Source organism: Nelusetta ayraudi, unplaced genomic scaffold (assembly GCF_046127955.1).
Source record: "Nelusetta ayraudi isolate G7.1 ecotype Tasmania unplaced genomic scaffold, CSIRO-AGI_Nayr_v1 ptg000011l, whole genome shotgun sequence".
Taxonomy (NCBI): Eukaryota; Metazoa; Chordata; class Actinopteri; order Tetraodontiformes; family Monacanthidae; genus Nelusetta; species Nelusetta ayraudi.
Window position 1 is genome coordinate 27,735,001 of NW_027466061.1, and position 26,850 is coordinate 27,761,850.

Genomic DNA, 26,850 nt, shown 5'->3' on the forward strand with positions numbered 1-26,850 from the left:
CCAGAGGACGAGAACCCACCGGCTCCAAACGCGTCAGTGCACACACACACACACACACACACACACAAGCGCATGCACAACTGAAAATATGAGGCCTGCAAACGGCCCATAACCATTGAAAAAATACTTTCTCTCTTCAGACTGAAGAGGAATGAGACAGTCATGGTTACCGGAGGAAACGCCACAGGTCGGATTCAAATCTCATCTCAACAAACTCATCAACGTGTTCAAACCCGCTGTCCCTCTTATGTTTTGTTCTGCATCTTTGATGTATGAACCACACCATCTGTCCAAAATATGCAGAGATTTGTGATGTAATCTTTTACAAGGGTCTCACTGATCCACTTTGTCAGAAATAGTTTCCTCCTGGTTCTGATTGTTTTCTTGTGTCAAACTCCTCAGAGATATCCGGACCAATCATCCTGGACACCTACAGAGCCATTGCAGACTTTACCAAGACTTCCAAACATGAGCTCAACCTGCATGTTGACGACCATGTGGAAATTGTGGAGAAAAACCCCAATGGTAAGAGGAGTCGAGGAGTGTTTCTGCAAGTTACCACTGAGCAGGTTCCAAGCCAGTTCCTGCTCTCATCTTCAGGTTGGTGGTTCTGTCAGTGTGAGTCCAAACGAGGCTGGGTCCCTGCATCCTACCTGGAGCCTCTGGATGGACCTGAGGAGGCCGAGGACGCTGCACCTAATTATGAAGGCAGGATGTCGTTCCGCCGTTCTGACTATGCACATGTCCAATCACATTCTTCGCGTCTCTAACTGAATCTGTGTCCTGCAGGAGATCTTCATGTCACCATCAAAGCCTACAAGGCGGAACAGGAAGATGAGATCTCCCTGGAGCTTGGCGAGACCATCGAAGTGATCCACAAACTACTGGACGGCTGGTGGGTTGTCAGGTACAGAAGTCCAACCTCAGTCACTGGAGACAAAAGCCGATGGAGTCAAGAGGGTGTTGAAGAGAAAAACCAGAGCAGGGAGAAGAGAGGAACCATCATCCATTTACCATACAACTATCTAGAGCAGTCTGTCAATTTGAAGACAAAGACTGATCGGAATTTGTTTTAATTTTTTCTGTATGGCGCCCGACTGTGTGTTTAAAATTACCACAAGTATTCCTTATACAGGACAGGGGAGGAGACTGGTTATTTCCCCTCCATGTTTCTGCACAAAGCCGGCAAGAAAGAGAGGTATGAAGCAGAGGGGAAGAAGGTGGAGGGACGGAAACCCCCACCACGCAGGTACATGACACTGTAAAAACAAAACAGTCAAGTTTACCGTAGATGAAGGGATGTCATAGTTACTAATGCATCCTGTGATCCTGAACTAAACAAAGTAGCTGTGGGTTATAGGTCCCGTCTGCCCACGCTAGCATGCTGACACTAATCACTGTCCCAGGTCCACGATCAGAAATGCCAAAAGCATTCACGTCAAGTCTCGACAGCGCCTCAGCCAGGACACCTACCGCCGGAACAGTCGTAGGTACCTGCAGCAGAAGAACAGCCGCCTTGCAGAGCCCAACAACAACGTCAAGAACAGGCCCAAGTCTCCACTCAAGGAGAGGAAAAACCAAGGTACTAAACCCACTGGCTTCCACATAGTAAGACAAATTAATTAGTTTCGGCAAAGGCCGGTGGGCACTTAAAAACACTGTGGTTTATTTATCACAGGAAACATTCTTGATGATGCTGATGCCGGGTCAGAGAGGGAGCAGAAGAAGGAGACGCCGGTCATTCCACCACGGCCAAGTGCAGAACTCATTTTACAACGCTGCAGTGACAACACTCGCAGGAAGCTCAGCGTCCACGAGTCCAGCAGCAGCAGCAGCAGCAGCAGTAGCAACGGCAGCAGCAGAAACAGTAGCAGCAGCAGCAGCAGCAGCAGCAGCTAACATTAGACAGCAGAAGCTATTGTGAGGCCTTAATGAAAGATCTAAGTTGTTGGGGTTTGTTTTTATTGTTGTCATTTTAATTTTAAACATGTGCTTGTTGAAAATGTTTAACGTGCAGCTACATCACTGTGGGCGCTTCATCTCAGCAAAGTTATCAAGTAGCTGTAGTTTGCAGGTTTGAATGGGATTAATGTAGGTCATAGGAAGTAGGTCTCCTTTAAAACCAGCAGCACTCTTTGAAATGAGGTTGAGAGTCTAGGACAGCATGCCGGAGTTACACACCTCTTTCTTTGGTTCTTCATCAGGATTCAGATTGTGGGACAAACTTGGACGCTGCAACACGAAGCTCCAGGGAGAGGTTTCCGATGTTCTGTGGAATGTTTGTGTCAGGAATTTTAAATAAAATCTGGACTGCTGGACTGAACGGAGTGAAAACTGCACTGACCATCACACATGAAGATTATTATGGTTAAACAGCACTAGTAATATTATACTATCGCACCAATAAATTGTTACAATTTTGTAATTTTATTTCTAACCATATTAACATTTGAAAGAAGAAAAAGAAAAAAATAAATCGAAATTTGCAAAAACCTGACCCCGACGTGATTTGAACACGCAACCTTCTGATCTGGAGTCAGACGCGCTACCGTTGCGCCACGAGGTCTTGGCCAACTCACATATGCAGTAAAAGTTAAGTAGATAATGTACGCACTATCGCGCTTTCAATACAGATGGTTTGTTTAGGACGTCGTTTTATTGGCGAACATTAAAGTAAATGTGATAAGTGAAGAATACTTTGTCGTTGCTAACACTAGCAATGCTATCAAAACGTTGAAAATGGGATTAGTTAGAAGAAGACAGGCGTGCGGATAATGTTGACCCATGTGAGTTAGCCCTTGTCTTGTCGAGGTAAACGTTAGCAATCGGTTCGGTAAAATAAAATGTTTTGAATATTTTGGAAATGACACGCTTGTACTGTGCCTTTTCCAATACTGTACGACCACACTGTAAAAAAAATATATTACCTCTACTTACTTGCCGGCTTATAACCTCCCTGGTGGTCTAGTGGTTAGGATTCGGCGCTCTCACCGCCGCGGCCCGGGTTCGATTCCCGGTCAGGGAACGTCTTTTTTTTTTTTTTTTTCTTTTAATCTACCAGGGTATACCTATAAATTAGTCACATATATATATATATATATACATATATTTGTGTGTGTGTTAAAAATAGACTTGAAAATAGGCGTTAGTAGTTTCACTTTCACTTTTAATGTTACTGACATATTTGAAATCATAATCAAAATCATATAATTGTTTGAATATACTTAAAGACAACAGACCGCATAAACCACAAAAACACATAGACATAAACCGAGCACAACGACTCCCTGCGCATCTTCATCAACCGCTGCAGAAAGCACACGCATGCCTTTGCTGCTTTAGAGATTCGTCAAGTTGAGCTAATCTTCACGGAGATCAAATTAAACTCAATTTCATTCGGAGTATTGTGGCTCCAGGGAGTGATTTTTGGTCATGATTATATGTATATTGCGTTTCTTCAGGGAAAATGTTAACACTGTTTAATTGAAGTTGGACTAACCCCACAGTAAGAGTTGGCAGAAAGCACCCACCGTCAGTCACGGTGAGTCTTAATGTGAAAAACCTACCGGAAACGCTTTTATCCTCTCGGCGTGAACTTTCTCATCTCTGCTGCAAGATCGCTCGCCTCGCTCGTTGAGAGGAGAATTCGCTGCACCGTTTCGTGTTGCTCCAAATGCCACCGGACGGTGAGCGCGGCCTCGGAGCGCTCCGACAGCGGCGGCGACGGCAGCGAGACTCGGGATCTCAAACATGGCGGCGGGAACAACAAGAGACCCCGCAGCGTAGGGTGGATTAACCAGAGGAACGGCGCGACTGGCGGGCAAACGGAGGAGCATCACTTTACCCAGGTCGGGCAACGTCTGCGTAACATCGCGGTTACAATACATGTCTCTCTGTCCTCACTAATTAATCAATGCACGCAATTCCTTTGCTAAATATCTGCAGGATGCTGCAGAGTGGCACATAAAACAGTTTCCATTTTCCATTTTTATTTTTGGATTCTGTTGTTCTCCTTCTCATTTCCTTCCCGTCTACACATCTCGCTTCTCTTCCTGTGGCCACTTGCGTCCACGTCTCTATTCACATCTCAGTTCTCTCTCTGTCTCATTTTCTTCATTAAAAGGTGGAGTGTGGGGTCTGAAAAATAAACGTGAAAGGGTCAGAGTGCAAAAGAGCAAAGTGTATGTAACATTGAGGATTAAAGATAGCTAAACTGAAGAAGATGAATAATTATACGTATCTGTAAATGTATATACACACACACACACACACACACACAAACGTCTATGCAGGCCACTGACTGCGTGCATGTGCGTGTGTGTATGTGTGCGCGTGTGTGTTTCCACAGAGGTGATGAAGGGACACCAGGGGGCAGCATTCCGCACGTGAGGAACACTTCGTCACATCCTCACGTCATGGGCTACAAGGTAAGTTCAGGGTTCAGTACTCGTCAGAGGTGTTCAGTGCGCCTGATTTTCTGAAGGTTTGCACACAAAATAAAACGTACAGAAACATCATTAGACGCACTAATTAGGGACAAAGCTGCTCTACGAAGGGGGTTCAATGAGATTTGACTGGCAAAATAACACACCAGGTCCCCACAACTCGCAAAAATTGAGCAATTGCAAAGAGGATGCAAATTAATTTTTCCAAAGCTGGAAGTGATTGATACTGTTTTTATTCAGCACAAAATTTACACAAGGGACAACTGATGCTGACCGGGTTGCAGACGTGAGCGATCTGATTCAAGCATCTAGTATTCAAGTCTATATCCCTCAAGTAGAAAGTATATATTTTTTGCCATAGAGCACATATTTGTATGTGTATATATTTTGCTCAATAAAACATTTTTTTCCCCATAATGAATGGTTTAAGTCCCTCATGCTCGTGATGTCTACTGTCAGTCCAGACAGCGCTGACCAGCAGTGACTTGATGGCCGGAGTGTCCTGATTGACCGCATGCATCAAAGACAACACTTATCTCCTGTGGCACAAAACAGTCCTGGTTACAGTTGTGCGGCTGCGGTCGTGTCGCTTGCAGACACTCTGCTGTCCCATATTCTCTCTGGCAGAAAGCAGCAGGCTTAAAGTCCTCATTTAAATCGAGCTGTCTTGACCACTTTTGTGAATGTAGGCAATTATGCATGGCATGCAAGCTTAGGATCACCCACAACACGGAAACCAACAAGACGCGCACTCTATTTGCGTTATTGCAGATCTTAGTGAATCAATGCATGTGTGTGTGTGTATCCACGACATCACAATGGAGCTTCGAAGATCTCGTAGGTTGTTCTCCTGTCGGTAAGTCAGCAGCAGTTGTAATAACAGCCAGTGCTGCAGAGTCAGTCACGCTGAGAAACAGACAGTATAGTGTGAATTATTCAGGTGTGACGGCTCACATCTGCTCAGAGGACCGCTTCACTGACACTTCAGTAACACTTCAGAGGTGCAGATGTAAACACGAAGTGCCTTGAAGAGGAACCGAAAGGGTTTTTTTTTTATACTTCCTATCACAGCGTCTTAAAGGACCAGTGTTTAAGTTTTGGCTTAAGTTATTATTTTTATAATGGTTAAAGCGTAACATACAACCCATAAATACTATACATTAATAAAAGTGTATAGTGACAGTACACTAAAAGTAATTTGGTTTTCCTACCCTTAAAACAATTCTTATACGTATAAAAGAGCGTACACAGAGAAAGGGTCTTGCTCCCAGTTAGCTGCCATCTTGCACCGCCATATTTCTAAGCAAGCCGGTGGAGCCCGCCTGACAGCGCGTTTACGTATTTAGGGCAACTCTCGCGTCCTCAAGTAAACCAACAAAGAAGAAGGTGGACGAGGTATTCAAGTTTGTGCTCGAAGGCCACCGTAGTTCACTAGCAAGGTCAGGAAGGGAGGGTGCAGAGAGTGCTCCAATCTTCTAAAAAAAATCTCCAAATAGTACACAATTGACCTTCAATTTGAACACACACATTGTAAAAACTGCTGACGGGACCTTTTTAATTTCGATATCCGTCTCAATCAGTTTCTTTCACAGTTCTTGTCAGAGACTAAATTTAACAAGAATAACATAGTGAACTATTTATTCTTAACCAAAATAAGTGATTAGAAATAAGTGCAATAGAAGTAATGAAATGTTCATCAGCATTTAGAAACTGTGATCAAGCAAAATTAATTCAAATCCATAAATTTAGATTGTAATAATATGTGCAATATCTTTTTTCTTAATTTAATTTTGACAACCTTTATAGACAACCCTTTTAAAATGCAGAATTGTCTCAAACTGAGTGAGGGGTCCCCTGGCGTCTCTTACTACCACCACAAAATTGAATTATCATATGCACATAAGTAGTAATTTTATTTACAAACATATATATATATATATATATATATATATATGTATATATATATAAATATATATATACATATATTTGTATCGACGGTCACAGGTTTCTGTGTGGAGTTTGCATGTTCTCCCTGTGTCTGCGTGGGTTCTCTCCGGGTTCTCCCTGCTTCCTCCCACAGTCCAAAAACATGCTTGCGAGGTGAATTGGAAATGCTAACCTGACCGTAGGTGTGAGTGCGAATGGTTGTTTGTCTTTGTTTGTCTCTATGTGGCCCCGCAATGAACTATGGACGTGTCCGGGGTGTCACCCTGCCTTCGCCCTATGACACCCGGGATAGACTCCAGCAGACCCCTGCAACACTGAGTTCAGGAAGAAGTGTGTATTGAAAATGGATGACTGAATTTATAGTTGTACCTATTGTTCCCAAATTGTTTAAGCTACCAAACTCTTTGTTTTGTTTTCTTTGGGATCCATTTTTATGCCTCCAACTATTATTACTATTATTCCTTGAATAGTTTCAATGTACTGAACAAAAGAAACACCAAGTACAAGAGAAAAGCAATTCCATCTCACAGTGTGTGCAATGCAATTACCTATTACAATTACCTTGTGTATACAGTGTGAGTGGGAATCAAGTGTCAGCTAGCTTTACCGCTTCTGTCGAACTGCTGGGTGACATGACCACTACTGGAACTCCAGGTTCCCTATTGCATGTTTTTTCTGTAAATCAAGAGCTTCACCTTTCTGTTCAACTCCATCCTCACCGCAATGGAGCGGGACAACAGCCTCTGCACCGATCTGCCTGTCCATTTCACGCTCTACGGTACCCCCACTCATGAACAAGATCCCAAGACACTTCGGGTCTCAAGAGAGGATCTCCTCTCCAAAAGAGAGGGCAAGAGCAAATCACCTTTCTCCAGTTAAGAACCATGGCCTTGGGTTTGGTGATGCTGACCCTCATCCCAGCTTCTTTATACGAGCGAATTGCTCCAGTGCATGCTGCAGGGCTTGTGGAGCTAATATGTTGACATCATCTGCAAAGATGAAATCCTTTCTCCAAGTCCACAAAACACATGTGGACTAGGTAGGCAAACTCCCATGAACTGTTTAGCACCCTGCAAAGGATAAAAAGTTATTTTTTTCTCCAGCACCTTAAATTAGACTCTCCTCGGGAAGCTGAGAAGTTTGATCCCCCTATCATTGGAGCACACCCTCCAATTTTCCTTGAAAAGAGAGACCACAACTGCAGATGTCTTGTCCAAAGGCAACTTCCACGAGAAGTTGGCATCTCAACCAAAACAGCCCCACAACTTCATATGAACTACCTCGGTGACTTCAGCTTGAGTAATGGATGAATTATCGCCCCTTCAGTCCCCAGCCTCTGCTTTGCTCTACAGAAGGCATGTAGGTGGGATTGAGTAGATACCCAGCATATTACTTCCACAATTCCACGACACCTCTAGTCGAGGTCAGGGGCTCCCCACCTTCACTCTAGACAGTGTTGGTAGGGTACCGCTTCTGCAGAATTCAGAATTTTTTCGAAGCCAACTGGTCGTCCTCCTCCATGGTCTCCCCAACCTCCTATCAGCCTTGAATTTTTGCCTCCGTAACCCCCGGCCTGCCTGTGTTGTTCCGTTTGTCTTTAATATTTTTTTTATGAATCACAATGTTTCTGCATAAAGAATTAATAGGATATTCTGCTGCGTGATGTCACAGCAACTGTCCAATCAGCATCAGTCTCTCTCTCTCTCACACACACACACACACACACACACACACACACACACACACACACACAGCACCAGATTAAAACAACACTCACAAACCTTTTAATCTTATTGCAGCTATATCTGTGAGTTTGTGTACGCAAGCACTTGTGTGTGAAAAAAAACCTAAGCAGATATTAACTCATTCACTGCCATAAGCTTTCAGAGCAGTGATAGAAAGACAACGTATTCAACAGTGGAGAAGGAGTGTTTGGTGATGAAGTGGGCCATTGACTCCCTGAGGTACTATCTGTTGGGATGACACTTCTTCCTGGAAACGCACCATTGAGTTCACCAGTGGCTGCACCGAATGAAGGATGCCAACATGCGCATTGCTGGATGGTAGCTGTCCCTGCAGCTCAACAACAACTTCATGCTTCGCTACAAATCAGGAAGGACCAACATGGTGGTAGACTGTCTTTCCAGAGGGGAAGAGGACTGAGGTGCTGTTACGACGGACAGACGCTTTTATTGTTTATTTATATGGGTGAAGTTATATATGGGATGCACAGGGGATGGCAACAGATGGCACAAAGCACTTTAATAACAATGCACTTCATTAAAAATCAGAACATTAGGAGCTACAGGATAACAGCACATTTGATTTTAATGGAGAAAATTATTGATTTATTTATTATGTGATTGTTTAGCGCGGCGGTTTCGTGTACGGTTTCGTGGTGGGAGAGTAGCGACCAGCAGTGCGTAGCCCCACCGGACAGGGAAGGAAGCGTTAGCAATCTCTCATTTGAAGAATCTGGTTCAGGTTTGCTGAATTCATCTGACCAGAAAGAGTCTCCTGAGCTGGGCTGAGGTGGAACATACCACCGCTGATCTTCAACACTACACCCAGGTTGGTTCTCAAAGGCTTTTTTGAGACGTCGTCAGATCACATCCCGAGATTCATCTGCTGATCTTCTCAATGGTCTCCTTCGTCTTTACCCATGATCGCGATGCTCTTGCCAACAGAACTTCCACAACACATTCTTTGTTTGAGGGTTTAGCTGCCTGCAGTTGTCTGACCTGCAACACATGCCGTTTTCTCTTACTCTTAAACGTTACTTACATCATACGTACGCGTCCGCAGAACACCTCTGCCACCTACAATTTCAGTACTATGAGTTCACTGCGAATACAAGCCTGATATTTATGGACAAGCTGTGCCAGACCTTGCTCCACTCCTTCGCTTGAAAAACTAAATTGACATCTATAGATTTCTGTAGCATCAAATAACCAAACTGTGAAACTAATATCAGCACAGTACGGAAGCGTATTGCATTCACTTGGCAAATAAAAAAAATATGTGTTTTTCAGTGTAATTATTTCTGTTTTTCGTGCTATTTTTTTCTCCAGCCCAGTTTTTCGTGCTCATTTTTTTCCAGCCCAGTTTTTCGTGTTCATTTTTTTCCGCCCCGTTTTTCGTCCTCATTTTTTTTCCGCCCTGTTTTTTTTTTTTTTATTATTATTATTATTTTTATTTTCCTGCGAGAAAACAGTAGACAGTTGACTCTACGGCATGGGTGTGCTCTACGGTGGTGACACATGTCACCACGTAGCCACTCTGAATGCACTTCAAATGCATCATTTTGTATCCATGGAGCATGCCATATCTATCCAATTGATCTCGGAGAAACATTGCGATGTCGAGAATATCTGAATGGGCTTTCCTTCGAAACAATCGCAAAGTCCTCAGATGCCTACGTAAAGTTGATAAACTGATTGTAATGCCATCACTTAAAGACAGGACTATTTCCCAGTGTCTTAAGCCCATGTCAAAATAGAATTTGATTGAACTGAACAAGCTGGCCATGTTTGCTTCCATTATATCTAGCTCTCAATGAAAGAATGGATGGGATTGTTTCCGATGCTCTCTAAACTCGGGAAAATAGGGCGGAAAAAAATAGCACGAAAACCAGGGCGAAAAAAATTAGCACAAAAAACAGTGCTGGAAAAAAAATTGCACGAAAAACAGAAATAATTACACTGAAAAACAGATTTTTATTTGCCAAGTGAATGCAATACGCTTCCGTAGCATAGTAACCACTACCTAGAATGATGAATAAAAACTGTCCCATTTACTAACATTGAAGGAGATTAGCTCATAAGCCAGTTTTTATTGTGAATAATTATACTAATCTTACTTACTATTAATTCAGCATTGTCATTCACTCGAATAACAACAGGATTTTTGATCAGCTTATTCTGCCGTTACGTCAGTGTTTAAACAGATTCTTATAAACTGGCTTCACTCTGGTGTCCTGAATGCAAAGAAATATAACAAAAAATAAACACAAAGGCTGGTTAGCAATGTGTTACCATGCTGGTCCAAGCAAATCACAGTAATAAAGATTTATTCATAGTGCGTGTTGGTTGTGTTGATGTTGATGATTGTTGATTTGACCTGGCGGGCGTGGTGAGATCAATGCTGTCAGCAACCCAGTGTTCCATATAATGTACAACTCTCTAGGACATGTATTGATTACACACAAATGTGTCTGTGTGTGTGTGTGTGTGTGTGCGTGTGTGTGTCTGTGTGTATGCACACACTAGAGATACAACGGTACAGTTTTTCCATGATTTGGTGTGCATCACAGTTTTTGAGCCACAGTAATGGTATAGTTTCGATGTCTTAATATAAAACTACTCTGACTAGCAAAGGCATAATGTTGATACGTTAGATAAATGCATATGTTGCGTAACCTCCATTCACCCTGATGCAGACGTCATGCAAGCGTTAGGACTATTGTTGGAAAGGTTTTTTAAGGGTCATATTATCTTAGGCTGCTATATTCTACTTGGTTTGCCCAAAGAGAGACGTTTGGGTTAATGTGGTAAATGCGTTCTATTAATGTATTCTGGACTTTTTAACCCATTAAAGCTGTTTGAAACCACCTTTTTAACAAAATAAAAAAAGTCGTATTCAAAGACATACAGCGCCTTGCAAAAGTATTCACCCCCCCCCCGTTTGCTTTTATCTATTTTGTTAGATTTCAGGCTATAATTTAAATGTTTTTCATCTGAATATTTTGTGAGATGGATCTGCACAAAGTAATCTAAGTTGGTGAAGTTAAATGAGAAAAAAATATATAAAAGAATAATTTGAAGAAATAAAAAAGTGGAAATTGGCATGTGCATATGTATTCACCCCCCTGAAGTCAGTACTTTGTAGAGCCACCTTTTACAGCAATTACTGCTGTGAGTCTCTTCTGATAGGTCTCTGTGAGCTTGCCACATCTTTCAACTGGGATTTTTGCCCATTCCTCATGGCAAAACTTCTCCAGCTCCTCCAAGTTGGATGGTTTCCGCTTGTGAACAGCAGTCTTTAAGTCAAACCAGAGATTTTCAATCGGATTGAGGTCCGGGCTTTGACTAGGCCATTCTAGCACATTTAACTTCTTCTCCTTAAACCATTCTTGCGTAGCTTTAGCAGTATGCTTCAGGTCATTGTCCTCGTCCCAGTCGCAAATCACAGGTGGACTGAAACAGGTTTTTCTCCAGAATGTCCCTGTATTTAGTACCATCCATCTTCCTCTCTATGCGGACCAATTTCCCTGTCCCTGCTACTGCAAAACATCCCCACAGCATGATGCTGCCACCACCATGTTTCACTGTGGGGACAGTGTTCTTGGGGTGATAGGAAGTGTTGGGTTGCTGCCAGACATAGCATTTCCCTTTGTGGCCAAAAAGTTCAATTTTAGTCTCATCTGACCAGATCACCTTCCGCCATACATTTAGGGGGTTGTCCACATGCTTTTTAGCAAATTCAAAACGTGCCTTCTTAGTTTTAACACTGAATAAAGGCTTTTTTCTGGCCACCCTTCCATAAAGGACACTCAATAGAGCTTCCATAAAGGACAGCTCTATTGAGTGTATTGTGGTTCTATGGACAGACACACCAGTGTTTGCTGTAGAACTCTGCAGCTCCTTCAGGGATACCTTACTCTCTGATAATGTCCTCTTTGCCCGGTCTGTGAGTTTTGGTGGTCGGCCCTGTCTTGGCAGGTTTGTTGTGGTCCCGTGTTGTTTCCATTTGGCGATTATAGATTTTATGGTGCTCCGGGGGATCATCAAAGATGTAGATGTTTTTTTGTAATCCAGTCCTGACTTGTATCCCTCTATAACTTTGTCCCTGACTTGTTTGGAGAGCTCCTTGGTCTTCATGATGTGATTCTTCTTGCTAAGTAGAGTTGCAGCCCATTGGGGCCTCTCAGAGAAGGTGTGTTTATACTGACACATCATGTGACACTTAGATTGAACACAAGTGGACTTCATTGAACTAATTCTGTGACTTGTGAAGGTAATGGATTGCACCAGCACTTTTTAAGGGGCTTCATAGCAAAGGGGGTGAATACATATGCACATGCCAATTTCCACTTTTATTTCTTTAAATTATTCTTTTATATATTTTTTTCTCATTTCACTTCACCAACTTAGATTACTTTGTGCAGATGCATCTCACAAAATATTCAGATGAAAAACATTTAAATTACAGGCTGAAATCCAACAAAATAGATAAAAGCAAAGGGGGGGTGAATACTTTTGCAAGGCGCTGTATTAGTCTATTTAATGACAGCAATTTACGGGCTGAGGCGGGTTGTGATAATTGATATGGTTGTGCAGGGCAAGCGGGGACGAGGGAAATTACTGATAGCTGCGGGACCAGCGGGTCGTCAAAAACCCTGAGCCGCGCACCACTAGTCTCATCTCTGGAGTGGATCTACTTGCACAACATGCACTGCTGCGCCAAGCTTTAGTAGAGTATTGTGACTGGTTGAAACGTACCGAAATAACATTGTTTGCTATTGTGTATTGAACCGAACAGGGTTTACCGAACAGTTCAGTAAAATACCGAATGTTGTTGGTATTAGCGATAGAGTTCACCAGAGCTTCACAGGTTGCCACTGGAATCCTCTTCCGCCCTTCCATGATGACACCACGGAGGTGGCAGATGGTAGAGACCTTGCTGTCCTCTACCTTCCATTTGAGGATGCCTCACTGATGCGCAATAGGATTTATTTAAGTCTGGAGACATGCTTGGCCATACCATCACCTTTTACCTCAGCTTCTTTAGCAAGGCACTGGTCACCTTGGAGGTGTTTTGGGACTCGTTATTGTGTTGGAATACTGCCCTACGACCAAGTTTCCTAAGGGAGGGCATCATCTTCTGCTTCAGTATGTTGGCACACCTGGTTGCTGACACACGCTTGACACCATGCTACGGCTCAGTTTCAGGGTTCTGATAATGTTCTTATAGTCTTGGCCATCTTCATGTGTAGCAACAATTCTTTTATTCAAATCCTCAGAGAGTTCTATGCCAAGAGGTGTCATGTTGAACTTCCAGTCACCAGTATCAGAGAGTGTGAGAGTGATATCACAAAATTTTACACACCTGCTCCCCTTTCATACCTGAGACCTTGTAACATTAACAAGTCACATGACACCGTGGAGCTAGGGTTAGGGTTAATTGGGCCCAATTTGGACACTTTCTCTGAGGAGTGTACTCTCTCTTTTTGCTAGTTGTTTAGACACGTATCATGTGTGTTGAGTTATTCTGATGGGACAGTAAATTTACACTGGTATACATGCTCTACACTGACTACTTTACATTATATCTCAGTGTCATTATCTTCAGTGCTGTCCCATGAAAAGATATTGTAATGTGTTCTTTTAAGGCATTTACTTGGATGCCAAGGTGGTTATAATATGTCCAAAAATCTTAAGAATCAAGATGTCGAGAGAAAAAAGGTCCTAATATTTGTATGTCCAGTGATTCCAAAAAGGGCACAAATGGCAAACATAATACAACAGATGATAGAATGATCTAAACTGATTCAAAAAGGTACTCAAAACAAATTGAAAACCATTCGCTTGCTGGCGCCTCCAATTCCAATATTCATTGCTTTAACAAAATCCAATCTGGCCTTCGTCTGCCATTCAATCAAGGTGCTTTATGTGATACCAAAAACTGCCAGTAGAGATCATGAACCTGATGACTTGACTTTAAGGGAAACTAAAAAATAAATAAATAAATACAACATAGTTCCTACAGGTATAATTCAATATTTGTAGAAATGTAAGGGGTGTACTCATTTTTGTGACATACTGCATATCTATCTAACTCTCTCCGGTGGATCTCTCTCCTCAGGGCCAACATGCTCTTTCTGTCACAATTGTGTGAACCCAGTTTGTTCAGTTCCTGTCAGTTTGACTTCAGTATGTTGTCTCGTGCCATCCTCAGATTCACGGGGCAACAGTGGACCGGGTCAGCCTGATGTGGCGGCTGCGGCGTCGCGCTCGCCGCGGAGCGGTCTGCATGACCTTCTTCTGTATCGCCATGGCTCTGCTCTACGCCTTCTGCGCTGAGAACAGCGTCCCTGTCACCGACGCCATATTCGGGGTCCGTGCACGAACCCGGGCTCAACCTCGCACTCACTCCGTCACAAAGGTACGACATTTGCTGTGCCGTTCACTTTTGTTGGCTTCACCACACCAAGCGGCTCTGACTCAAACTGTTCTCCTCTGTGGCCCTGTCGTAACCCTGACTCCCCCAGGTTCAGAGGGGTGGGGCTAAGCCCATGTACATCGACCCTCAGAAGCTTCCGGGTGTTGTCCCAGGTGACCCACATCGTCCAATCCCGGTCCTATCCTCCTCGAATCGCAGCCACGACTCAGCTGATTCCCCGAACAAGAGGAAGCAGAGAGATCGGGCGCCATCTGGCTTCTTCACCCACCTGCTGCCCCGCCCCTTCACTCGGGCCCTGGAGACCCTGTTTGGGGGCAGGAAGAGAGGGGAGCTGAGTGGCAAAGGAGGGGACGCTGAGTTCTTTGGTCCTAATGGACCCCTCGCCGAGGTGTGGGACGATGAGATGTCCAGTCGCATGCTGGGAAGCAGACTGAAGAAGGTGGTGCAGAATTACCAGGTGACCTTCATGCAGAACGAGAAGAAAATGAGCCCATGTGATACCTTTGCTGTCTGATGGTGTCTATTAACTAGCTTACTGTCATCCTGAACCTTTCAGGCAATGAATAAATATGGGGTGGAGATCTCTGGTCCCGGCGCCGGGTCCCACAAGCGAAAGCTGAGTGGCTCGGAACTACTTTGTCAGCTGAAAGAAAAGGTAGAAGTCACAACCTTGACCTCTGACCTCCGGCCTTTCTCCTTGCTGCCGTGGGCGGCCCAGCTGCCGGTGAGGCAGCTAAGGGCGGAGCTGGGCCCGTTCAGGAGCTGTGCCGTGGTGTCCTCGGCCGGCTCGCTACGCAGCTCAGGTCTGGGCAAAGAAATCGGTGAGGTTTTTGTTGTTTTTTTGTTTTGCACAAATGGCAAACAAACAGCCAATCATAACAGCAGCAAAAGTCACAGGATGTGGTTTGAGAAATGTTCAGGGGACCACTCTCTAGATATGATTGCAGTTTTGCTAACTTCTTTTGATGTTACTTGTTAACCGCAGACACCCACGATGCAGTGCTGCGTTTTAATGCTGCGCCAACCTCTGGCTATGAGAAAGATGTCGGCTCCAAAACAACCATCCGCCTCATCAACTCACAGGTAACTCTGGCAATGCACTTGCAAACAATGCAATCAACAATGCAAACAAAAAACACATTTTACTCAATGCATCAGAAATTATGCTGACATTATCTACTTCTGATGATGAACACACACACATCATCTGTTTCTACACGGTGCTCTTCTGTGTGTTTCTGTGTTTCTATATCTACTCTCTACACAATCTGTTTACTTGATACGGAAACGCAGGAATTACTTCTACATCATCTACTGTGATATATGTCCTGACGATCAACCCCTATATGTTCTCTCTTTACATGATCTAAACGTTCCTGAGATATACATACATGTACATGTTCCACAACTACATTATTTTATAGTCTGACACGTTACTGACTGGATATGGAGATGATTTTTCTGTGACACTTGTACCCGTTTTCCCCAGGTGATGGCTTCTGATGACCATCGCTTCCTGTCCAGTTCACTTTACAGTTCAGGCGCTTTGGTAGCCTGGGACCCTGCCCCCTTCTCTGCTGACCTCACTCAGGTGAAGAAGACAGCCTGTGATACAGGAAATGAACACATTGTTACTGACTGATTCAGCATGTCACATCGCTATTGTGACATGCTGAATCAGTCCTCCCTGTTAGCGCAATTTTTTCTCTGGCCATATTTGTGTGTTCTAACAATGATGCATGGTCTACAGACATGTGATGCAATGTGTTCCATCTCCCCAGTGGTTCAACAGGACAGACTACCCGATCTTCACGCAGTACCAGAGGTACCGCAGGCTCCACCCTCTGCAGCCTTTCTACATCCTGCACCCCAGTTTTGAGTGGCAGGTCTGGCAGCTAATACAAGACAACATGGCCGAGCCCATCCAGAAGAACCCGCCTTCCTCCGGCCTGCTCGGTTCGTGCAAATCCATCCCAAAACCTTCTGCAAGCCTACTGTCCGTTGTTTTAAAGCTCCCCATGTCTGTCTGTGGCAGGTACTGTCCTAATGATGTCCCTGTGTGAGGTGGTACACGTGTACGAGTTCCTGCCATCCCGCAGGAGAACGGAGCTCTGCCATTACTACCAGCGCTTCTTCGATGCCGCCTGCACGCTCGGCGCGTACCACCCGCTGCTCTACGAAAAGAACTTGGTTAAACGCATGAACCGGGGCTCCGACCGTGACATTGTCATGCACGGACGCGTCAAGCTGCCCGGCCTCAGAACACTCAACTGCACCCAGACCACTAGACGAGGCCCCACTGACTGAGGAAAACACACACACACACACACACACACACACACACACACACACACACACAGATCCCTGCATGGAGGCACATTGAAACAAGGACTGATGCATGGCTAGTCCTCCGTGTCAGTATTGTTTAATATTTAATATGGGTGGATACACTGGACACACACATATGGGTGGATACACTGGACACACACATAAAGATACAAAGGTACAACAGAAAATTTAAGACAACGGCAAAACAGAAAAGCATTCACAAATCATGAATTTAAGTTTCAGATAAACTACACTTGTAGATGCTAAGGCCCAAATTCCATTAAGTATTTTTTGTGAAACCAGTGTTGACAAACCAGGTGATCAATGAACAAAATCCTTGAAAGATTTTAAACTGTAGAACAAGGGAGCTATGCTAGTGTGGCCATATTTTAAAATATACTGGAAAAACAACGACAATTGGCCCGACAATCAGACACTCTTATTATATTAAAAGATGCCTAACAATATAAGGCAGACCTCCTCAAAAAAAAAAAACATTCTTTGATCGTTGATCAGCCATCAACACAAAAAACACTGAGACAGCTGTGTACATACTGTAACATAGTTATTATTCCTCCAAATGGGGACCTCTCTGTATAGCAGCTAGCCACCTGGAGGCAGTAAGAGAGGCTTCATTTCAAAAGGCGCTTTGCCATCAAAAGTATAGAAAACTTTTAGTCCGTTTCCATTGCGGCCCAAGTTCCAGATATTATATTGGAGATCGGGCATTTACACATAGACATAAACCTAATAACGCTGTTAGCTGTTAGAATTAGCATTAAGCTAATGTCAACCTACCAAACGTATTTACTCAGCTAAATAGACACGCTAAGCAAAATGCATCCCTATCCTTTCACCTTTGTGTCCGGACTGAATGACAAAAGCTGCACCATCATTAAGAAGATGGAGAAGTTCTCCTTATGTGATTTTAGAACGATGCTGCCTGATGAGATGAACACTCTCTCGACCAATGAGAATGCATTAATGCTGTACCCAATGGCTATACAAAAGGCCAGAAAGTCCCAGATCTATATTTAGATTTTCTTCTTTTTTTTTTGACAAGAGTTTTAACTCGAATTCACCTCTGGCCCAAAACTCAACTTCCTCCTGAAGTTTATTGGGGAGTGTTGAAAGTGTCTTAACAGGTTCTTGCGCCACTCGAGCTGGACGTTTTGTAAGAGCGCCCTAACGGCGGCTATCAGCGGACAGTCTTTCGTTTTTAGTACAGCGCCCATGTCAAGGTTTACTCAGCGTCTCGTGACACCTGGTGTTCAAACACAATAGTGCAGTTGCCTCTGTCAGCCTGACAAGCGCGTCCGTTGCAGCATAATCACGGATGAGTAGCCGTGTCGTTGGTATTCTGATGATTATTTTTGTACAACTGAAGCATGTATGTAGATTACTGTGAACCCCTCATGAACGGCGGCCTGACCGCATCCTTCTTCATCTTCTTCTTCTTCTTCTTCTTCTTCACACCTGATCACCAGGTGAACCTGGTACTTTGTCGCATGCAGATGCTGAACCGGAATTAGAGGCTCCTCACCGCATGAATACGTTTACTTTTAATCGACTAAATTTCAGCGTTTTCTTTTTAGAGTTTCGTTTATGTAATTTTGAACAATACCGTTTCCACCTTGGCTGTTTGTTCCTCAATTTAATAATATTATTATTTGTCATAATTATGACTCAGTAGGCAAGCACTTGAATTATTGATGTCACGGCAGAAGGAACTCTCCTCTCTATGCACTCGGCTTTTTAAAAATGTCATCGTCAGCTGATGTTTGTGCGACAAACGTTGTCCCTCAGTTTGCAACAGCGTCTCCTCTGCCTGCTTCCTGTGGCCCCTGTTTTTCATTTACTGCTGTTTAATTTTCTCGTTGTGCTTCTTACCGTGAAAATGTGAAAATAAAAACACACGTACTCAAAAGTTGTTTTTTTTTTTTTTTTTTTTTTTCTGTTTTGTGTTCTTACATTGTTGCCAGAATTATGCGCATTCCTCGTTAGTATAGTGGACAGTATCTCCACCTGTCACGCGGAAGATCGGTGTCACATCGGTGTTACATTTTTTAAAATTGTACCTTAATGTCGCTGTGTAATTTTCTTTTTTTTTTCTTTTTTTTTTTTGAAGTCACCGTTTCTCGAACACGCTGTTGCTATTCGGGAACAGGTCCCCCCCCCCCGTTTTTGCTGATACTGAACTGTGTCCCGCATTCGTGAGAAGGGTTTTCTTTTTACCCCGACAAAGGCACGTCCCGTTCGTCTCTTCGTGGTCGATTTACGATTAGACTACAGTCCCTGAACTCACCGCGGAAGAAGATACGCTTTACGTTTACGTCACGTGACAACAAACGCGGACAGAAATAAACATGGCGCGGTGAAACTGCAGGAAGCTGTAAAGTGTCGTTCGAATGGATTTGTTTGTGTATTTGTGCGGCGGTTTTGTTTTTGTTTGTTTTTTATCTATTGGAGATAAACTCTTCGGGACGACAGAATACAAACCGTTAGCTTGAGTAGCGTAGCTATTCAAATGAAGAACTTTGAAATATCAACTTTATTCTCAGCTTTCACTGGTGGTTTGTTTCAATGTTGACGTTCATTTATTTTTATTTTCGGTAGCAGTCTAAGTTCAAAGACACAGGCAGCTGCCTTTTTCGTTCGTTGCCATTCTTCCCAGAGCAGATATCCTTCTGGGTTGAGGTTGGCGCCGCCGCCTCTCCAGGAAGAAAAGAAGCAACTTCTTCACCTGCAGGTTTTAAAGCTTGACTCGCTGACGAAGCCCTCATTTAGCACGATCAAGGCGCTTGCATGCATTACATTGCGCGCGCGTGTGTGTGTGTGTGTGTGCAGGATGTCCCAGTGGACGAACGGCTCGAAGGACGGTGTTTCCTGTCGGGGGCGTCAGACGGACGACGGACAAAATCAGGTGCGCATGACCACTCAAAGATCAGCTGCTTTCATCCGCTGTCTGGTCAGACACACAGCATCAGGTTGTGGCTTGAACCTGTGGCCAACGTTTGCACCTGCGTGTTGTTGCGTTTCCCATTGTTTTTTGTTTTGTTTTTTTGAACAAACGATTCCATTCAACGGTTAAGTGACTGATCAACCCACTGAGATGTTCACCCCATTCCTGATTAAATCTCAAGTAGCTGGCAGCTGCTCAGGCACAGAACTCCAATAAGTGTCAATGTTTTTTGTTGGACTGTCCAGGAGGAACCCTCCTCTTCTTCACCGTGTGTGACGTCCAGAGAAAAGAGGAGACGGCAGCGAGAAAACACGTCGAGAACTAAAGGTGAGAAAGAAAATAAATACAGACACGGCAGGTTAAAAAGGAGCTACAGTCAATGTAAGGCTGAAGGAGAGACTTAAAGCGCAACTCTTTCAGTTCAGTATTTGTGTGTGTGTGCCTGCGTGCGATGGTCAGAGCTGAGCGAGGAGGAGATGATGGACTTGGCGCTGCAGCTCAGCCAGCAGGAGGCCAGCGTGACGGCGCTGCAGCTGCAGAGAAGAGAGGAAGAGGACGTGATGAAGGCCATCAAGGAGAGCGTGAGCACAGATCTATCACAACTAGAACTAAAACTCTCCATGGGTCACAAGCACCTGTTCTTCACCAGAGAGCAAAATAGGGAGAACTCAGTCGGTGTCTATTGTGACTATTTAGATTAAAACCTTAATGGAAGTCCACGTGACCTCTGATCATTTTACAACACACACAGCACCTTTTGGTCAAGTCCCGGTCCGTTGGAACTGATTGACAACTCAGTGTTTTTCCTCCAGATGATCGTTCAGGCTCGCCGTCCCCAGAGTCCAAGTCTTTACACCAACGAGGAGGCCCCCAGCAGAACCTGCTCCAGACAAAAACTCTCCTACTCAAACGGAACAGTTGTGGTGGACGAGGACGACAGCTCCTCCTCAGAGATGCAGCTGACCTCACGTCAGTCAGGTGACTTTCTCGCGTCTTTGCTTCCCCCAACAGGAAATCAGTTCTTCTGTTATTCTTCCTGTGATGTTTGTGTTTTCCAGGAGAACGGAGGAGGAAGCCAGCAAGCTCTCTGCAGAAGAAGCCTGAAGCTGTTCAGACCCAGGACCTGCACCTGGTCCCGGATTCACCAGGCAGCTCTGATGTCCTGGATCCCATTCTGCACTCTCCACAGGTACAGACTTGAGCTGACTTTGTTTATGAGCAGGTAGAATGATAAGTCGTAATAATAATAATAGCAGGAATAAAACCAGGAAAATGTCCCATTCTTTTTTTTAGAGCTCTGACTCGACGCTGATCGACGACTCTCAGCCCCCCAGATCTCCAGTCTTCCCGTCCACGTGCTGCCGAGCTGAGGTTGTGATCCCTCGGCTCAACCAGGACCTGGTGCAGTCCTGCAGGACCTCAGGGTTCATCTTGTGCTCTCAGGACAGTCACGTGTCCTCAGAGTCTCTGTGCGACGGAGCCAAGAGCCCCACATTTCCCCAAAGCTCCCGACAGTCCGGGTTCCTCTCGGAGAAAGATCAGGGAGACATTGGAGGCCTCAGCCCTGAGCCCTGTGGGTCCACCTTCTCCTCTCAGGACAGTTTGAGCTCCTCAGTGATCGTCACTTCCGGCCGTAGCCCCGTGTTCCCCAGAACCGGACCCTCGTCCTCAGAGACGCGTCTGACTGTAAGGAGTCCGGTGGTCCAGATGACCGAAGCACTGCAGACGAGCAGAAGTCTGAACAAAACCCAAATCCCTGCAGCAGCTCTGAGTCCGGTTAGTCCCCTTCAAGTACAACTCTCACCAAATAATTTTTGTTTTTTGTATTTTTCTTTTCTTAAAACAAACTTTAACTGTAATGTCATTTCCAGACAGAAGAGGGCAATGTTCTGCTGCGGTGTTACTAATTTATCTAATTTTCTCTTCAGCCTCCTCAGTCTGAAGATGTCAGGGACTCACCTGGTTCAGGTAAAGTGTTACGTCTGCTTCATATGTGACCTGACCTGTCGCTCGGTCACAGTCTAAGACCTGGGTCTGGGTCTGTGCGTGTCTAGTGCCAGGTGTGGAGGTGACGACGACGAACTCGGACGAGGCTCCGCTCGGCAGCAACATGACGGTTTGCTGGTCAGATGAAGATGGCGAAGTGACGGTAAAAGAGCACCAGCAATCACACGATCCCTGTCGGTTCTTCTGTCCAGACTCGACTGATTTTATTGTGACTTATGATCCAAGTTCTCGGTGTGTTTTGCAGCCGGTTGCATCCCCCAGCCCCGTGTTTCCTGCAGAGACGGAGGGTCAGCAGGCAGCGTCACGGCCAACCGGACCCAACTGCAGGTACTAGAACATCCAAGCCATCCTGCTTGGTCCTGTGGATGCTCCCTAACATGGTCTTTGCCACACACACACCAACAGAGGGGAACGTTCCACTGCTCAGGCACAGCCAATCAGCAGCCAGGCAGCAGCAAGAGGGGCGGGACATCCTGCACCCTTCGGATCAACGGTGCACTACTACTGGGGCATCCCGTTCTGTCCTCAAGGACTGGACCCGGATCGATACACACAGGTAGGAGGTGCACAGCGAAGGCTGGAGGTCAGTGAAGACTGTTGGTCTCTGAGCAGTGGATGAAACCTGGAGAATCTGCTTCTGCTCCATCAGGTGATCGTAGCGCAAATGGAGGTTTTTGAGAAGAGCCTGAAAATGGCCCAGAGGAACCTGCTGAGGAAGGCCGAGTGGGGTGAGGGCATCCAGCCGCAGCCAGAGGCACAGCAGGAGGTAACATCACCGCCAAACATCTCCAGCTCACAGCTCCCGCCAACAGTTCACATCATGCCTCGCCCTGAGGACCTCCCTCTGTGAGCTGCACCTGCCAGAGGAGCCTCTGATAAATGACTGCGTCTTCATCTTCTTCTCCTAGAATTCCGAGTCCGAGTGTGTTGTTGAAGAATCGGAGGATCTTCGTCCTCAGAGGTGACACCAGCAGGAGATTCTTCTTTTTACACCGTGTTTCTGTCTCCTCGGCCTCCTGCTGCCTGAACTGACATTCCTGTTTCTATGAACCTCCCAGACGTCTAAGGAGTAAAAAGCGGCGCAACCCAGCCGATTCTCCGTCAGCAGGAGCCAAAGAAGACGACAGCGAGGTGATAGAGGAGGTGGAGCAGAGAGAGAGCCAACAAGAAGGGAGCAGAGGTGTGGCTGAGGCAGGAGAGGAGACAGAGGTGCCAGGTAGTGAAGCTCCGCCCCCTCCTTGGCGCAGATGTTTTTTCTGGTCCTGTCTGGATGAAATGTTGTGGCTCTCCACCACCAGAACTTTAGTTTCTGTCTTGAGAATTTCCTGAACAGTTCACCTTCGCCTTCACATTCACACTTGAATATTTGCCTCTGACAGAAACACAGCTCAGCGTCGACGACGAAGATGAGAGGATGGAGGGCTTGATCGTGGTGCGAGACGTCAGAACCGAGGTCCGACCAACACCTGGTGGAGTCTGACACTCCTGTTAGCCACAGGAGACATTCAGTCTGTAAAGCTGTTCGTGTTTTGAAGCAGGTGAAGAGCAAAGAGCCGCCAGGCATCCAGATGATTCTCCTGGAGTCTCCTCCTGCAGAGGAGAAGGAGGAGGCGATGGAGGTGGAGGGTGAGTCAGCTGATATCGGAGATTTAACACAGAATCTGCATTAAGTATCAACTGTTTATTTTTTTAAATTTATTTTACCATCGGCAGTCCGACAGACGGAGGGAAGCTCCCCCGAGAGGAGGAGCTCACCCAGAGGACCGCCCCCTTGTGATGAGGAGACACAAGATGGAGCGTCTCCCTCGCAGGAAGTGGCTGTGGATGTGCAGGAAGCCAGCGTGGACTGTCCCATCTGTCAGGGCTCCTTCCCCGCGGGCCAGATCGAGATGCACGCAGCGTACTGCGACGGAGCGCCGGCTGACAGTCCACCAGGGGGCGCAGTTCCAGGTGAGGGGCCGTAATTCCTCCCAGCTGTTATCTCTGCATCTCTTTATACGTTTGGTTTTCAGCGAGGTGCTTCCACATCGCCCCCTTGTGTTGCCACAGTGTCTGTGAAACCCCGGAGGAAGCGAACGAGACGGTGCGAAGCGGGCGATGGAGCATCGGGCCCCGCCCCCAGTACGTCCCGGTGAGTAGCTCCGACTTCTGACCCCTCCGGTGACTCCACACTTTCACTGCTTTCACTGACCCGGCCCGTTCTCCTCCCCAGGGAGCAGATGAAGTGTTTCATCTGTCAGTCGGTGGTTCCGGTGCAAGACTACGGCCGCCACACTGACCTCTGCCTCAGCCGCCAGGACGGCGCGTCTGCAGCGGTAAAACTCCCCAGATCCCTTCCAGCGCTTCCCGTCCTGCGTCAGCATAAACGTTTGATTCGTCTGTCACCTTCTAGAAAGAGAACCTGCTGTCGGCGCTGGAGAAAACAGACAGCCGGCTCTCAGGTCAGTGCGACATGTGGCCAACGTCTTCGGTGTTTGTCATGTGGTCAGCTGGTCAGATGTTTCATGGAGTTCATTTGTGGTTATCGATGTCCCTTCACGTGAAATGTGCCAGTGTTGGTGGTTGTGTTGTCTTGAAGCTGAGAGTTACATGGCCTCGGCGCCTCACTCGTCACGTTGTTGTTGTTGTTGTTGTTGTGTCGTCTTCATACGTGAATGCTGTGTATTTGTGTTGTTGCAGACGTCAGACCGTCTGGATCCAGACTGCAGTACAGGTTAGTTTGCGTCCTTGAAACGATCTGACTATGAAAAAGATGAATAAAAAAAACAAACAGGAAGTGATGTGGGTAGAAAGAGTGAGGTTAAAGGTACGGTAGAAGGGTTCTAAGATGACCTCAAGATGACGTGGATGACTGAGAACCTTCACAGACAAGATCAAGGTACTCATTTTAGGCAAAAATAATCTTGTTTTGTTGTAACAATAGCCAGTGGTTCTGCCCTGCCTGTGAACTCATCACGAGGTTAAGAGTCTGTCTTGAATGTGTGACTTAAACCACACAGTTCTGGAAATCTTCCTTGTGAGTTGTCACAAAGGGCAACTCCACGCAGGCCCTCTGACATGACCTTGTTTTTGTCCCCCTGCAAACATGTGGACGGTCCGACAAAGCATCAGTTTTAGCAGGAGGCTGTAAACAGAGGGCGAAGTACATTATTTCCTGCACATCTGGAGAGGAAAATAAATGTCACTAAAACTCCAACGTTTTTTGTGCTCTCGTCTCAGTGATGTCATTGACCTGCGGAACGACAACGACGGCATGCCGGTAGAGGAGGAGGAGGAGGAGGAGGACGGAGTAGGAGGCGTGTCTTCGATCGCGATCAGCAACTCGCCTATCAGGTCCTTCACCCCCATCTCAGAGGCCACAGACTGTCTCATCGACTTCAGGAGACCACAACGCTCCAAGAAGCTGGGTCGAAGGAGGAGATGAAAGTGGAGGAGGAGGAGGAGGAGATGAAATCAGAGCAAATGAGAGTGGACCTTTGCAGATGTGACTGGACACATTCTGACGTTTTTGGAGTTTCATTCTAAATACATTGTTTTTCTCTTTCGGAGTCTGTCTGCTCACATCCTGTATTGAACTACCTCTTCCTGTTGTAAAGCATTTCCTCTGTCACTCTCTTCTTCTTCTTCTTCTTTTTTTTTTACTTTTTGTGTTCACAAACCTCAAATGTTGTCTGAGGCTCTGCAACAAGAACACAAGAAGAGAAAGAAAAAAAAAAAAAAGAATTAGCTTAAGTTTTTCCAATTCTCCACTAGAGGGACCCTCAAGGTACCGCGTGTGTCAGGAAAGTTCAGAACCATCAGTACACATGTTCAACGCCTTCAGGTGATGTGTGTGTCTGCGTGTGTGAGTGAGTCTTCACACATCAGATTTATGACCTTGCACTGCAGTATGTGTCTGTGAGACTCAGATGTGTCTGATCCAGTCTGAGTGTTTCAGCCTCTTGATGTTGCAACTGTTGTTTCATCAGACTGTTGCTCAAAGCAACGCCCGCAGACCGAAGGCCAACTGACTCTTCAACACTGTAAAACATTCTGCATTCTTCGCTGCTCTACTGGACAGATTTCACATTTGTTAATAAATATACTTATGTTCATGTAAAACAAAGGATTTTATTATTCCTGTTAATTTGTCTATTCCACAGCATTTGTTATTACACTGTTGATTTTTTCCCCCACATCTTTAGACTCTGTAAACGTGAAAAATAGTGTTAAGGAAAAGTTCAATCTTCACCCTTAAAATGTGTCTAAAAGGTTGTAATACCACGTCCAGCCACATGGGGGCAGAGCCTCTGTTTTTGCTAGGTATCTTTTCATTTACCTCCTATATTTTATGCTAAAAAAGAAAAATGTACAGAACCAGAAAGTCTTGTTCTGCTATGAGGATAGGAAAAACAGCAATTGTGTTTCCAAGTTTTGTGTGCATCCAACTTACAAGTCAATCATTAAAGCCTTGTTGCAGAAAAGCAGGGATGTCAATGAGAAGAGTTTGAAATATATGTTCTACTGATTACATATTTTGTATTTAAATAATAATTAGTCCCTGGATCTGACTCCTTGCCATGTTTCGGTCTGTCAGACAGGCATGTTGTATTATTAACACTGAATTTTAGTATATTCATTTTCAAAGAATTGGTTTGGTTGGTTTTAATGGTTCATGTGCGTTGCAACATTTTCATTCAATCGTCAAGACGTGCCAGCGGGAGAGACAGTGACGTGGCCGTCCACGTAGCCCCGCCCCCCAACGGGAACACCTGTCATGAGAAACCGAACCGCCAACCCGCCTCGTCCAGGCTCGCGGCGGCAGAGATCGGTGGTTTGGGTCGGTTCCTGACGTGCACGTGACCGAGCTTTCGGTTTCCCTCCAATTATCGGCTCGGTTCGATTCTGCAACGCCGGCAGTTGGTTCAGTGAAATCAGCTGTTTGGTCTGGAGCAGGACATCCGCCCCGTCACAAAGCTCCGTCATGAGGGAGCCCTCGGG

General features: G+C 45.4%; 3 protein-coding genes and 2 non-coding genes across 7 annotated transcripts in view; 4 read left to right on the forward strand and 1 right to left on the reverse strand.

Moving 5' to 3' along the window:
* The window catches only part of ncf1 (neutrophil cytosolic factor 1), a 4,057-nt gene extending 1,734 nt beyond the window's left edge, over positions 1-2,323 (forward strand). The window contains exons 4-12 of one of the 2 annotated variants that reach the window (XM_076022384.1): positions 1-32; positions 141-187; positions 403-525; positions 601-708; positions 790-907; positions 1,136-1,249; positions 1,407-1,582; positions 1,679-1,920; positions 2,205-2,323. The exon at positions 1-32 is cut by the window's left edge and continues 134 nt beyond it. In XM_076022384.1, coding sequence (XP_075878499.1) covers positions 1-32; positions 141-187; positions 403-525; positions 601-708; positions 790-907; positions 1,136-1,249; positions 1,407-1,582; positions 1,679-1,899 — 939 coding nt within the window. In that variant the 3' untranslated portion in view covers positions 1,900-1,920; positions 2,205-2,323. Of the gene's footprint in view, positions 33-140; positions 188-402; positions 526-600; positions 709-789; positions 908-1,135; positions 1,250-1,406; positions 1,583-1,678 lie in introns of both variants that reach the window. The other variant, XM_076022383.1, reaches the window with a different exon arrangement.
* A 171-nt stretch (positions 2,324-2,494) lies between these two features.
* Positions 2,495-2,566, reverse strand: trnaw-cca (transfer RNA tryptophan (anticodon CCA)). The gene has a single exon. It is a non-coding gene; the product is annotated as a tRNA-Trp (tRNA).
* Positions 2,567-2,953: 387 nt separating this feature from the next.
* On the forward strand, positions 2,954-3,025 carry trnae-cuc (transfer RNA glutamic acid (anticodon CUC)). The gene has a single exon. It is a non-coding gene; the product is annotated as a tRNA-Glu (tRNA).
* A 557-nt stretch (positions 3,026-3,582) lies between these two features.
* st6gal1 (ST6 beta-galactosamide alpha-2,6-sialyltranferase 1) lies at positions 3,583-17,021 on the forward strand. Of its 2 annotated transcripts, XM_076022386.1 has the most exons (10): positions 3,583-3,848; positions 4,349-4,427; positions 14,349-14,555; positions 14,662-15,030; positions 15,130-15,394; positions 15,559-15,656; positions 16,063-16,164; positions 16,355-16,529; positions 16,609-16,885; positions 16,916-17,021. In XM_076022386.1, exons 2-9 carry the CDS (start codon positions 4,416-4,418, stop codon positions 16,878-16,880), a joined length of 1,500 nt encoding a protein of 499 aa, XP_075878501.1. In that variant the 5' UTR covers positions 3,583-3,848; positions 4,349-4,415; the 3' UTR covers positions 16,881-16,885; positions 16,916-17,021. The 2 variants fall into 2 exon arrangements, with proteins under 2 accessions (XP_075878501.1, XP_075878500.1); XM_076022385.1 differs by lacking the exon at positions 16,916-17,021 and having other exon boundaries at positions 16,609-16,907.
* A 2,216-nt stretch (positions 17,022-19,237) lies between these two features.
* uimc1 (ubiquitin interaction motif containing 1) lies at positions 19,238-25,975 on the forward strand. Its single transcript, XM_076022389.1, has 22 exons — positions 19,238-19,650; positions 19,749-19,824; positions 20,109-20,190; positions 20,323-20,444; positions 20,676-20,841; positions 20,922-21,052; positions 21,157-21,639; positions 21,792-21,831; positions 21,924-22,012; positions 22,115-22,197; positions 22,276-22,426; positions 22,520-22,636; positions 22,779-22,831; positions 22,929-23,086; positions 23,250-23,323; positions 23,406-23,496; positions 23,584-23,820; positions 23,920-24,001; positions 24,083-24,185; positions 24,263-24,311; positions 24,550-24,583; positions 25,090-25,975. The coding sequence occupies exons 2-22, from the start codon at positions 19,750-19,752 to the stop codon at positions 25,292-25,294; spliced, it is 2,625 nt and encodes an 874-aa protein (XP_075878504.1). The 5' UTR covers positions 19,238-19,650; position 19,749; the 3' UTR covers positions 25,295-25,975.
* The last annotated feature ends 875 nt before the right edge of the window (positions 25,976-26,850 follow it).

Excerpts from the sequence above, each read along its gene's own strand:
- st6gal1 (XM_076022386.1), top strand. Across the intron at positions 15,031-15,129 it reads AGGTGGTGCAGAATTACCAG|GCAATGAATAAATATGGGGT; the intron begins GTGACCTTCATG and ends TGAACCTTTCAG. Across the intron at positions 15,395-15,558 it reads AGGTCTGGGCAAAGAAATCG|ACACCCACGATGCAGTGCTG; the intron begins GTGAGGTTTTTG and ends TGTTAACCGCAG.
- uimc1 (XM_076022389.1), top strand. The coding sequence starts at position 19,750 with ATGTCCCAGTGGACGAACGGCTCGAAGGACGGTGTTTCCTGTCGGGGG. Across the intron at positions 20,191-20,322 it reads AAACACGTCGAGAACTAAAG|AGCTGAGCGAGGAGGAGATG; the intron begins GTGAGAAAGAAA and ends TGCGATGGTCAG. Across the intron at positions 20,842-20,921 it reads GCTGACCTCACGTCAGTCAG|GAGAACGGAGGAGGAAGCCA; the intron begins GTGACTTTCTCG and ends TGTGTTTTCCAG.